The following is a 12093-nucleotide window of genomic DNA, read 5'->3' as shown; positions in this document are numbered from 1 at the left end:
CAGGGAGCTGGGTCAGACGTGGAGAGGCAGAGACTCAAACTGGTGCCTCTATGGGATGCCAGCTTTATAGGCGGCAGCTTAACCTACCATGCCACAGTTCCTGCACATTTATTTTTGATGTGAGGCTGAGGGGATACTGAAAGATCAAGAACATCCCAAATCCCTGTCTCAGGCTGGGGAACTTTCCTGGAGTCAGTAATGGAGAAATCTGTCTTTTTGGTCTGGATCTTCTGCTTAGCATTGCCACACAGAGTCAACTTCACAGCTCCAGTAGTGACCCTCCCATCTTTTTCTCCAAGGTGACAAAATAGAAATTAAGACACAGAAAATATCCTTAGTAAGTAACCAAATCTCAGAATGTATTGTTCTGATTAGTTTTTTCCTTCCTTTCTTTAAAAAAAAAAAAAAAAAAAAAGGACCGTGCTCTCCTGGGCTTGGTTAGGACAAAGTGGCAACATAATTAAAATTTATTTTCCAATGTTTTGCTATGATGTATTTAGTCAATCTCATTATTATACATTTAAATAATTCTCATTCTCCCCTCATTTGAAAATAACATTGCAGTAGACATTTTGTTGTAATAATCATTGGTAATACCTATAATTATTTTGTTAAGATAATTACTAGCCATAGAATTCTTGAGAAAAAAGTATGAATATTTTAGAGATTATTAATACGTATTGCCAAATTGCTCTCCAGCAGCTGTGTCTGGTTATACAGCTGATTGGTTGGAGACTTCCATTTCCATGAAACTTTTTACCATCACTAGGCATTACGGGGAAAAAAAGGAAGCTAGTTGTATACAAAAGTACTTCAAAAAGTTTGTGGAGTGGCAGGGGTTTGATGCAGTGGTTCAGGCACAGCTTTGGACGCCCACGTCATGGATTAGAGTGCCTAGATGTGCGTCTTGGCTCTGCTTCCAAGTCTAGCTCCCTTGTTAGTATATTCCATGAGAGGCAGCAGGTGATGGCTCAGGCACCACCTATGTGGGAGACCTGGATGGAGTTCCTTGCTTCCAGTTTTGGCTGCGGTGTTGCTGACATTTGGGGAGTCACTGGCACATGGAAAATCTCAGTTTGTATATCTCATTCTGTCTGTATCCCTGCCTTTAATCTAAATAAATAAAAAATAAATTTAAAAATTTTCAAGTTTGTAGAAAAAATGAATTAAAAGATGTTTATTTTGGGGCAAAAAAATTGAGATTCATACATAATTTTTTAAGAATATCCACAGACATTCTGGACTCCTCATGTCTTGGACTTCAAAATTTTTTGAACCAAAATAAAATTCTCTTTTAACCCATTTTCCACAAGCTTTTGGAAGTGTTGTATAATTTAAAAATTTATATTAATTTATATTAATCTATTTTTGTTTTTAACTGCATTTATACATTTATCATTATGTTCTATCTGCCTTTGATTCTAAGATGCCTCGGATTTTTGCAGACATGGATGTGCATGTGCAATACCAGTGATATCAGTGGTTCCTTTCATCCAGTAATAATATTATTTTACATTATTTGTTCATTCCCAATATTACTAATGCTTGAAACCCTCTCAGATTTATCATAGCTGCTTGGGGGTTAGAATACTGTATTTTTATTGCTTTTGCATGTGTTATTTGCTTTTATAGCTAGCATAGAACTAAATATACAGAAGCCCGGAAGTATTTGAATTGAATGTGCACTTACTCAGAAAAACCATGATTTCTATTTCTTCCCTTAAAGAAAATGATTTTCGTTACAAGTTCTAGAAGCTTCCACTTTCTATAATACATTTTGTTACTATATGGAGACCAATTGACTGTATTACTTACTCATTTCCATAGCAAGAACAGTGATATTGTGCCAAGAAAATTCTTCCCGGTCTAGGGGTCTTGCAGTCATTAGGGCACCTGTTGTAATGTCGACATAGAAAAATCTTCCAGGGTCACTGCTTCTGTCAATGGAGTATCTATAAAGATATGAATTGTGTACATCAGTTGCATCTGATAGTCTTACAACAGCATGTTGCTGAGAGAACGGAACACATACTGAGTGAGCAATACCTAGCTCCACCAGTTCTGAGCTGTGGGTTAGAAGACAGCATTTGCAGTATTATCATGTTAGAAAATAAGGGCCCCTACACCCCTCAAAATAGCCCAAACAAAAACTATTACTGCTTCATTGTTCTCACTCAAAAGATGTAATAAGGGGAATGCCAAGAGTCTTAGGGCTCTTTTTTTTTTTTTTTTAAGATTTATTTATTTGAAAGGCAGAGTGACAGGGAGGAAGAGAAGAAAGGGGAGAGGGAGAGAGAGATTGAGAGAGAGAGAGATTTTTCATCTTGCATTAGCTGGGGCTGGGCTTGGCCAAAGCCAGAAGCCAGGAACTACATCCAGGTTTCTCAAGTGGGTGGCAGGGACTCAAGTGCTTGAGCCACCATCTGCTGCCTTCTCAGGCATGTTAGCAAGAAGCTGGATTGTGGATGGAACATCCTGAATCATGGAAGTCTGATATGGAATGTGGGCCTCCCAAGCGACAGCTTAACCCGTTGTACCACAGTGCCCACCCCAGGGTAGTTTTAAACTATTTGAAGAGCAGTTTATGCTATTTAAAGCTTAAAACTGCTCCGTGGATTTTTGAACACCCTGAATACTGACACCTATATCTATAAAGTTTCTAATACATTTTATTCAAATGACTTCTCAAATGCTAATCTTAAACTAGAAAAAGGACAAAGATATAGTTCAGTGGCTCCAGTCCTTACAATTAGTATCACACTGTTGGAAAGGAAAGCTTTGCGCAGGCCCTTTGTAAACCTACTAATGACTGACGTTCTGGCAAACACAATAGTGGTATTTATAGCTGAAGAGCCCTTACGTTTGGAATGCTTTTAGCAGGGTGGAACAGGACTGTCTAGGTTGCCTATTATAAATAAGCCTGCTTTTTATGAACTTATGGGTTGCTGCCTGCTGGAAAAGTCATGTAAGGTATGTAATTAATGGAGTAGAACAGCAGATGTTCCATAACAGAAATGGCTTTCTGTTTAGGCAGTGCACTTCATTCACTGCTTCTGCCTCTTGAGTTCAGTCGGGGCCAGTGTGTGTCTTCATGCAGGGAAAGAAGGGTATTTACAGGTGCTGGACCTTGACAGTGTCAGACCTCTCCCAGCAGAGAGTGCCTGACATGTATTTTGCTGTTGTCTGTCTCCTTTGAGTCATTCGTGAACTTGGTCCTGGGTAAGAGCTATAATTCCTGTGGAATCTGATTTGGCAATCCAATTCCTTTGTGTTACCTCATTTGGTCCTCATCTCAAGAAAATGAATGAAGATAGGGGGAGGCTCTGGTATCTGTATGTTTAAAACCCTCCCTGAGGCCAGTGCTGTGGTATATTGGGTAAAGCTGCCACCTGCAGTGCTGGCATCCCATATGGGCGCTGGTTTGAGTCCCAGCTGCTCCACTTCCCATCCAGCTCTCTGCTATGTCCTGGGAAAGCAGTAGAAGATGGCCCAAATCCTTGGGCCCCTGCACTCGTGTGGGAGATCCTGAAAGAAGCTGCTGGCTCCTGGCTTTGGATCAGCCCAATTCCGGCCATTGCAGCCATCTGGGAAGTGAACAAGTGGATGAAAGATCTCTCTCTCTCTGCTTCTGCCTCTCCTCTCTGTAACTCTTCCTTTCAAATAAATAAAAATAATTCTTTAAAAAATTAAAAAAAAACCATCCCTGAGGGATTGTGATTTATAGGCATTATTGAGACCCATCTTTGAGAACTTCATGTAGTCCTTGGTAAAGACCAGCCATTATAATGTTTATTTTTAACTGATAAATGATAATTATATGTGTTTGTGGAATACATGTGATGTTTCAACATGTGCATATGCCATAGGATGATCAAATCAGGCTAATTTACAAATCTATCACTATTATCTCACATATTTATCATTTCTTTGTTGTGAGAACATTCAAAATCTACTCTCTTAGAGTTAGGTCCCTGTCACCCATGTGGGAGGCCAGGAGTGAGTTCCTGGCTCCTGGCTTTGGTCTGGCCTAGCCCCGGCTGTTGCACGCACATGGGAGTGAGTCAGCAGGTGGGAGACCTCTCTCTTTTTTTCTGTCTACTTTTCAAACAAATATATCCTTTTAGTAGTTTTAAAATACACAGTACATTATTATTATGGTTACTGTTTACATATTTATTTATTTGAAAGGCAGAGTTATAGAAAGAGAGGGAGAGACAGAGAGAGATCTTCTATCTGCTCTTTCACTCCCCATTAAATGGCCAAAACAGCTGGATCTGGGCCAGGAGCTTCCATAGTCACAATGCTGCACAACAGATGACCAGAACCTCTTCTTACTGGCTGGATACCTTCCCTTCCCCTATTCTCTGGTAGCCACCATGCTACTGTCTTCTGTGGGTGTGACTTTTTTAGATTCCACATATAAGTGAGATCAGGAAATATTTGACTTTCTTTTTTTAAAGGTTTATTTATTTATTTGAAAGGTAGTTACAGAGAGGCAGAGACAGAGAGATCTTCCATCCACTGGTTCACTCCCCAAATGGCTGCAGTGGCCACAGCTGACCTGATCCGAAGCCAGAAGCCTGGAGCTTCCTCCGGGTCTCCCATGCGGGTGCAGGGGACCAAGCACTTGGGCCATCTTCCACTGCCTTCTCAGGCCATAGCAGAGAGCTGGATCAGAAGTGGAGTAGCTAGGTCTTGAACCAGTGTCCATATGGAATGGTGGTACTGCAGGTGGCGGCTTTACTTGCTATGCCACAGCAATGGCCCCCAATATTTGACTTTCTATGCTGACTTATTTCACTTAACAGTGTCTTTAGTTGATTCATTCATGTCATCACAAATGATAGAATCTTCTTTTTTAAGAACAACTCAGCAAAATAAATTCCAGTTTATTTTTGGACCACATTGTTTTACACATACATCAAACAGGTCTAAAAATAATTTTTTTCTTTTTAAAAAACATTTTAATTAACTTATTTGAGAAGTAGAGGAACAGAGAAAGAGATGGACAGACAGAGAGGGGGAACTGCTATCCACTGATTCACTCCCCAGATGCCTGTAATGGCCCCTGGTTGTGGCTAAAGCTGGGCGCCTGGAATTCAATCCAGGTCTCCCATGTGGGTGGTGGGAACCCAATTACTTAGCCATCTCTGCTGCCTCTGAGGGTCTGCATTAACAGCTGGAATTGTGAGCAGAGCTGGGACTTGAACCTGAGCATTCAGATAGAAGATGTGGGCATCCTACCTGCTGGGCTACCCACTCCAAGTTTCCTTCTTTTTAAAGGTTGAAGAGTATGGCAGTGTTTATAATCACATTTAAAAAAACCCATTCATCTGTGTTTGGGCACTTTGATTGTTTCCACATCTTGGCTATTGTGAATAGTGCTGAACTTGGAAGTACAGACATCTCTTTCACATACTGATATTTTGCATTTATACCCAAAATATAATATACCCAAAATATAGCTAGGTCATATAGTAATTCTGTGTTTAGTTTTATTGGGAACCTGCATACAGTTTTTCATATTGACTGTATAAATTTGTGTTTCTACTAACAGTGTACAAGCGTCCTCTTTTCTTTACATCTTTGCCAACACTTTTATCTTTCATCTTTTTGATCATAGTCATTCTAACAGGTTACCTCACTGTGTTATTTCACTGTGGTTTTAATTTGCATTTCCCTGGTGGTTTTAGCATTTTTTCATGTATCTCTTGTTTATTTGTATGCCTTCTTTTGAGAAATGTTTATTTAGGATATTTTGTCCATTTTAAAAAATAATTAAACATTATTTTTTTTACTTTAATTTTTAATTGGTTTTTAACAGGTTTGATGTGGTTTGTTGATACAATTTTAAGCACATAATCATATTCTCATCCTCCCTTCTTCCCTGTTTTGTCCATTTTTAAACCAGGGTTATTTGTTTTGATTCAAAATATACAAAAATACAAATCTATAGTAATCAAAGCAGCATGGGCCTGGCGCAAAAACAGACACATTGATGGAGAGCCCAGAAATAACCCCATGCAATTACAACCAATTAATTGATTTTTGACAAAGGTACCAAGAACATATAATAAGGAAATGGCAGTCTCCTTCTTAAATGGTGTTGGAACATTGGCTGCCATATATGGAAGAATGAAATTGCCCCTTATTTGACCCTTTATATAAGAATCAAATGAAAGGGGCCGACGCCGTGGTGTAGTAGGTTAAGCCTCCGCTTGTAGCATTGGCATCCCATATGGGTATCGGTTCCAGTCCTGGCTGCTCCACTTCTAATCCAGCTCCCTGCTAATGGCCTGGGAAAGCAGTGGAAGGTGACCCAAGTGCTTGGGCCACTGCAGCCATATAGGAGACCAGAAGAAGCTCCTGGCTTCAGATCTGCCTAGCTCTGGGCAGTTTGGGAGTGAACTAGTAGATGGAAGATCTCCCTCCCCCTCCCCTCTCCCTCCCCCTCTCCCTCCCCCTCCCTCTCCCTCTGTATGCAGAGATTCAGGATGGCTGTTCAGAGTTAGGAATTAGAGATAAATGTTGAGTAAGGGCTAGAGACATCAGAATTATTCTAGTTTATGACTCTGAAATTTAAGGAAGCAAAACTAATGTATTAATGTGCCTGTGACCCCATTTAACAAACATGTATTATATGCCAGATACCACTTAACATAGCCTGTATCCATTGACTCATTTAGTCTTTTTTTTTTTTTTAAGATGTATTTATTTATTGGAAAGGCAGAGATACAGAGAGAAAGGAGAGAGAGAGAGAGAGAGAGAGAGAGAGAGAATCTTCCATCCTCTGGTTTACCGCCCTAATGGCTGGGCCAGGCCGAAGCCAGGAGTTTCACCTGGGTTTTCAATGTGGGTGCAGGGGCTCAAGTACTTGAACAGTCTTCCACTGCTTTCCCAGGTGCATTAGCAGGGAGCTTGATCGGAAGTGGAGCAGCCAGGATTTGAACTGGCACCCATATGGGATGCTGGTGCTGCAGGTGGAGGCTTAACCTTCTATGCCACAGTGCTGGCCCCCGACTCATTTAGTCTTTACCATAATACTACAAGGTAGGTCCTGTTATGATCCTCATGTTATGGGTGAGAAAATGGGCATGGAGAGGTTATGTCACTTGCCCAAAATTACAGCTGCTGGGAATTGAGCCTAGGCAGGCCTGCTTCAGGTTTTTGCTCCTCACCAACCGGCCATGCTTTCCTCCTGAGGTTGTTTAAGGAAACAAAACCGTATCTATTAAAGAGAAGCTGTGACAGCAAAGGTTGACTTTGTAATAAAAGAAACAAACAAACACATGCCTACAAAGTGCCTTTAAAATGAACTGGGACATTTTTTTTCTAGGTGTAATCTGTGATTTAGTTTTAAAGTTTACTGGCAATTTTAAGAATTGAATTTTCTCTTAGGAAAAAAGGAGAAATCTGGTTGGCTCGTGATGGTCTTAAATTTCAGCTCCCCGCATACAAGAAGTTGCAGCCTTTTGGTCCACAAGTCACAACCCACTCTCCAAGCTGTAGGCGTAATGTGGAGAGGAGAGGCAGCTGGTGAGGAACCAGCTTTCTACACACAAAGCTACACATTCGGTGTCGCAGATGGTGTGGGATGGAGTGGGAGGAAACACTAACCGACAGGCCCCCGTCAGTGCTGCCTGGTTGCTGCCTTGGAGCTTGCCTAAGAGAAGCTCCCCTCATCAAGTGAGGGCCCTCTCCATTTGCCCAAATGAAGCCTGCACAGAGGGAATCATGGCCTCGACTTCTCTGAATGAGACACTGAGCCGAGATTTAGGAGGCAAGAAAACAAAGGAGTGGCGAGACACAAGGAAAATGAGGACATTGGCACCGGCGCTGGGGCGTAGTGGTTAGGGCTGCCACTTGTAATGCTGGCATCCCATATGGACACTGGTTTGAGTCCCGGCTGCTCCACTTCTGATCCAGCTCTCTGCTATGGCCTGGAAAAGCAGTAGAAGATGGCCTAGCCCTTGGTTCCCTGCACCCACGTGGGAGACCCAGAAGAAACTCCTGGCTCCTGGCTTCAGATAGGCTCAGCTCCAGCTGTTGTGGCCATCTGGCGAGTGAACCAGCGACGGAAGGCTCTCTTTTCCTCTCTCTCTTTGTCTCTGCCTCTCTGTAACTCTGCCTTTTAAATAAATAAATAAATAAATAATTCTTAAAAAAAAGAAAAAGAAGAAGAGGACACTGGGATGCAGCAGTGCAGTGTGTAGCTGCTTTCCTCTCTCTCACGGTGGTCCTCTCAGCACTGTCAGTAGGACAAGCACAACATGCCCGTGCAACATTGCCTCAAGCCAAGGTTCACTGGGTTTGTTGGGCTCCCTGCTTGTTGCTTGGCAGAGGATACTCTCTGGATGTGGGGACAGTTTGGAGCAGAGCATGACCAGCAGGCTTGCTGAGCCCACATGCCCTCAAGGAGGGCACAGGAGGGTAGGCCATTTCCATACCAGCAGAACTCTGTTTCAGTTGCCAAATGGTTCAATATCCTGCTTCCCAGGACTTCCTCCAGCATTTATTAAAAATTCAGGGGATCCAAACACTGTATCTTTTGCATACATATATTTAAATTTGAATACTTCATTTTTGGGGCTTAAATGACAACTAGTTTATATACCTGAACACACCATTGACTCTATAAAAAGATTATGAAATCCTATTCATCTTTAAAAATGTTCAATGTCTTTTTATCCATAACATTTTAATTTGGGTGATATGTTGATATTTTTATATTTATTTTTTCATCTTCTGTTCCACAAACTTTTTTTAATTAAAGATTTGTTTATTGAAAGGCAGAGAGAGCAAGAAAGAGAGAGATATCTTTTTTTTTTTTAATTTTACAGGCAGAGTGGACAGTGAGAGAGAGAGAGAAAGGTCTTCCTTTTCCGTTGGTTCACCCCCCCCCCCCCAACAGGTGCCATGGCCGGCGCGCTGAGGCCGGCGCACCGCGCTGATCCAAAGCCAGGAGCCAGGTGCTTCCTCCTGGTCTCCCATGTGGGTGCAGGGCCCAAGCTCTTGGGCCATCCTCCACTGCACTCCCGGGCCACAGCAGAGAGCTGGCCTGGAAGAGGAGCAACCGGGACAGAATCCGGCACCCCAACCGGGACTAGCACCCGGTACTGGTTCACTCCACAAATGGCCACAATGGCCAGGACTGGTCCAGGCTGAAGCCAGGAGCCCAGAGCTCTATCTGGATCTCTGTATGAGTGGCAGGGACTTCAGTACTTGGGCCATCTTCTGCTGCCTTCCCAGGTGCATTAGCAGGGAGGTGGATTAGAAGTGGAGCAGGCAGGACTTGAACCGGTGTTTTGATATGAGATACTAGCATTGTAGGCAGCAGCTTAGCTTACTGTGCCACAATGCTGGCCCTGATATATTGATTTCTAAAAGTTATTTTTAAGAGATATTTGAAAGGCAGAGAGAGAGAGAGAGAGAAAGAGACAGAGACAGAGACAGAGACATCTACTGATTCACTCCCCTAATGAGTTCAACAGCCAGAGTTAGGCCAAGCCCAAGCCAGGAGCCAGGAGCCAGGAGCTTCTTCCAAGTCTCCCACATGGGTGCAGGGGCCCAAGGACCTGGGCCATCTGCTGCTGCTTTCTCAGGCACATTAGCAGGGAGCTGGATCAGAAGTGGAGCAGCCGGGACTTGAACCAGCACCCATTTGGGATACAGGAATGGCTTTACCTGCTACACCATAGCACTGGCCCCAGAACATTTTTATTTATTTATTTTTAGTTTATTTGAAAGGCAGAGACAGTGAAAGAGTTGGGTTAGTGAGTTCACTCTCAAATGCCTGCAAAGCCATGCTGGGCCAGCCTGAAGCTAGGAGCCTGCATTCAGTCTGGGTCTTCCACAAAGGTAGCAGGGACCCAAGTACTTGAGCTATCACTGCTGCCTCCTCGGGTGCATATTAGCAGGAAGCTAGAGTTGGAAGCTGGAACTCAAACTCAGACACACTGGTATGGGACGTGGGTGTCCCAAGCAACTTAATTGCTATGCCAAATACCCACCGATGTTGATTTTTCTGATGATATATTATGTATTTTATTTTTAGTAATATGCATTTGATGAATTAAGTAGCCATCCTGGATACAACATAAACAGATTATTTGAAAAGAAAATAACCTTTATATGAAAAAAGAAATAATGTGAGTAATTTGGGGAATGATAACAGAGGAAATCAGTTCCCAAGTGGGTTTATTAAATGATAGCTAGAGATTTGACTTCTAGGTGCTTTTATTACTTTTTATTTTTTAAAGAATTATTACCTATTTGAAAGTCAGTGTCACAGAGAGGGAGAGACAGAGAGATCTTCCAACTGTTGGTTCATTCCCTAGATGGCCACAATGGCTGGGGCTGAGCCAGACCTAAGCCAGGAGCCAGGAGCTTCTTCCAGGTCTCCCACGTGGGTGACGGGGCCCCAAACACTTTGGCCATGTTCTGCTGCTTTTTCCAAGCCATTAACAGGGAATTGGATCGGAAGTGGTGCAGCTGGAACACGAATCAGGTGCCATATGGGAACCATTGTCACAGACAGCAGCTTTATCCACTAAGCTACAGCTGGCCTCTGGATGCTTTTATTGTGGAAGTCTAGGACTATTGACATTCTGCTTGGTCTCAGAGATCTTTCTTTGTTAGTGTCACAGCACAAAATGTCAGGAAATTTATATCTCGCAATCAGAATTCTCTCCTTTTTTTTTGTAGCCACAATGCAGAGGGAGCATTGTCCTCAGTTTGTATAACTGGAACTCCACATTGCTCCCAATGCCTGGGTGCTTGTCTTGTTACCTCCAGGACTGGGACCTTGTTCTTGCCAGTTTCTCAATGAGGAGTCAGAATCCTGCCCCAGAATAGCCCAGTGGACCCTGCTGTGTGCCTCCAGTTTGTTTATTCTTGGGTCACCATGACTGGGCTCTACTGCAATAGCCATGCACTCTGTGAGGGTCCTCCCTGACACTGATGGACACGCTGGCAAAGGATGGTTTGCACCTGGCTTGTCATCCATAGCAGCATTTTCTGTAAGCTAGAAGGATCGCTTCAATTTGTCTACCTCACTTTGCTCCATGCCAGTACAGGATCTGGAACCTACTGGTGTTTGTCTTTCTTTTTTAGAGATGTCTTGAGATCACAAAGGACTTTCCTCCCAAATGCTGCACACACCAGGGTACTTCAAAAAGTTCATGGAAATTAAAATTTAAAAATAAATTTATCTTGGTGCAAAAAATTTGAAATCCATGCAAATGAAATGTCTCAAATAAGTTCACGAAAAATTGCAATATGAAAACTGTGCATGATTTCAAAATGTTTTTGCACCAAAATAAGCTTTCAGTTTAATTTTCCATGAACTTTTTGAAGGACCCTCCTACATGATAGGGGTGTATAGATATATGTATGTTTCCTGACTATGTCCATGCTCTTGCTTTTTTGTTCTTCAGAAGTGATTCCTGACAGCATCATACTTAGAGTACTTACCACAAAGGGGTCGAGAGTCAGAATCTGGAAAGAAGATGTGGAGGCATCCATAAGCTATCCTGACTGATGATTTTAGAAATGGGATCTGTGCTTAGGCTTATTTTATTTCAAACAGTCTTTCCTATTTTAATCTCAGTTTTCCTCACAGTATCTTCTCTGATGAGAATAGATTAATCTATTACAAATTAATAGGTATATAATTAATAGGTATATATTTTAATAGATTATAACCAGAAGTTATATATTCCTGGCTTCTGGAAATCTATAATAGAATTTGGTTCATTTTTGCTATGGTTGTTTTGGGGGATAATATGGTTTTACCAAGTATTTTACATTTTTAAAAAAAGATTTATTTATTTGTTTGAAAGGCAGAATTACACAGAGGCAGAGAGAGAGAGAGAGAAAGGGAGAGAGAGAGAGAGAGAGAGAGAAAGAGAGAGAGAGAAAGTTCTTCCATTTGCTGGCTTACTGCCCAAATTGGCCGGATCTGGGCCCATCTGAAACCTGGAGCCAGGAGCTTCTTCCGGGTCTCCCATGCGGGTGCAGGGGCCCCAGAACTTGGGCCATCTTCTACTGCTTTCCCAGGCCCTAGCTGAGAGCTGGATCAGAAGTGGAACAGCA

The 12093-nt window shown here is 42.3% G+C and overlaps 1 protein-coding gene across 1 annotated transcript in view; it reads right to left on the bottom strand.

Moving 5' to 3' along the window:
• The window catches only part of CDH20 (cadherin 20), a 236552-nt gene that overhangs the window by 16232 nt on the left and 208227 nt on the right, over nucleotides 1-12093 (bottom strand). The window contains exon 8 of the mRNA XM_062200291.1: nucleotides 1816-1952. Coding sequence (XP_062056275.1) covers nucleotides 1816-1952 — 137 coding nt within the window. The remainder of the gene's footprint in view (nucleotides 1-1815; nucleotides 1953-12093) is intronic.

This window comes from Lepus europaeus, chromosome 9 (assembly GCF_033115175.1).
Source record: "Lepus europaeus isolate LE1 chromosome 9, mLepTim1.pri, whole genome shotgun sequence".
Lineage (NCBI taxonomy): Eukaryota > Metazoa > Chordata > Mammalia > Lagomorpha > Leporidae > Lepus > Lepus europaeus.
This window is presented reverse-complemented; position numbering and strand designations above follow the sequence as displayed.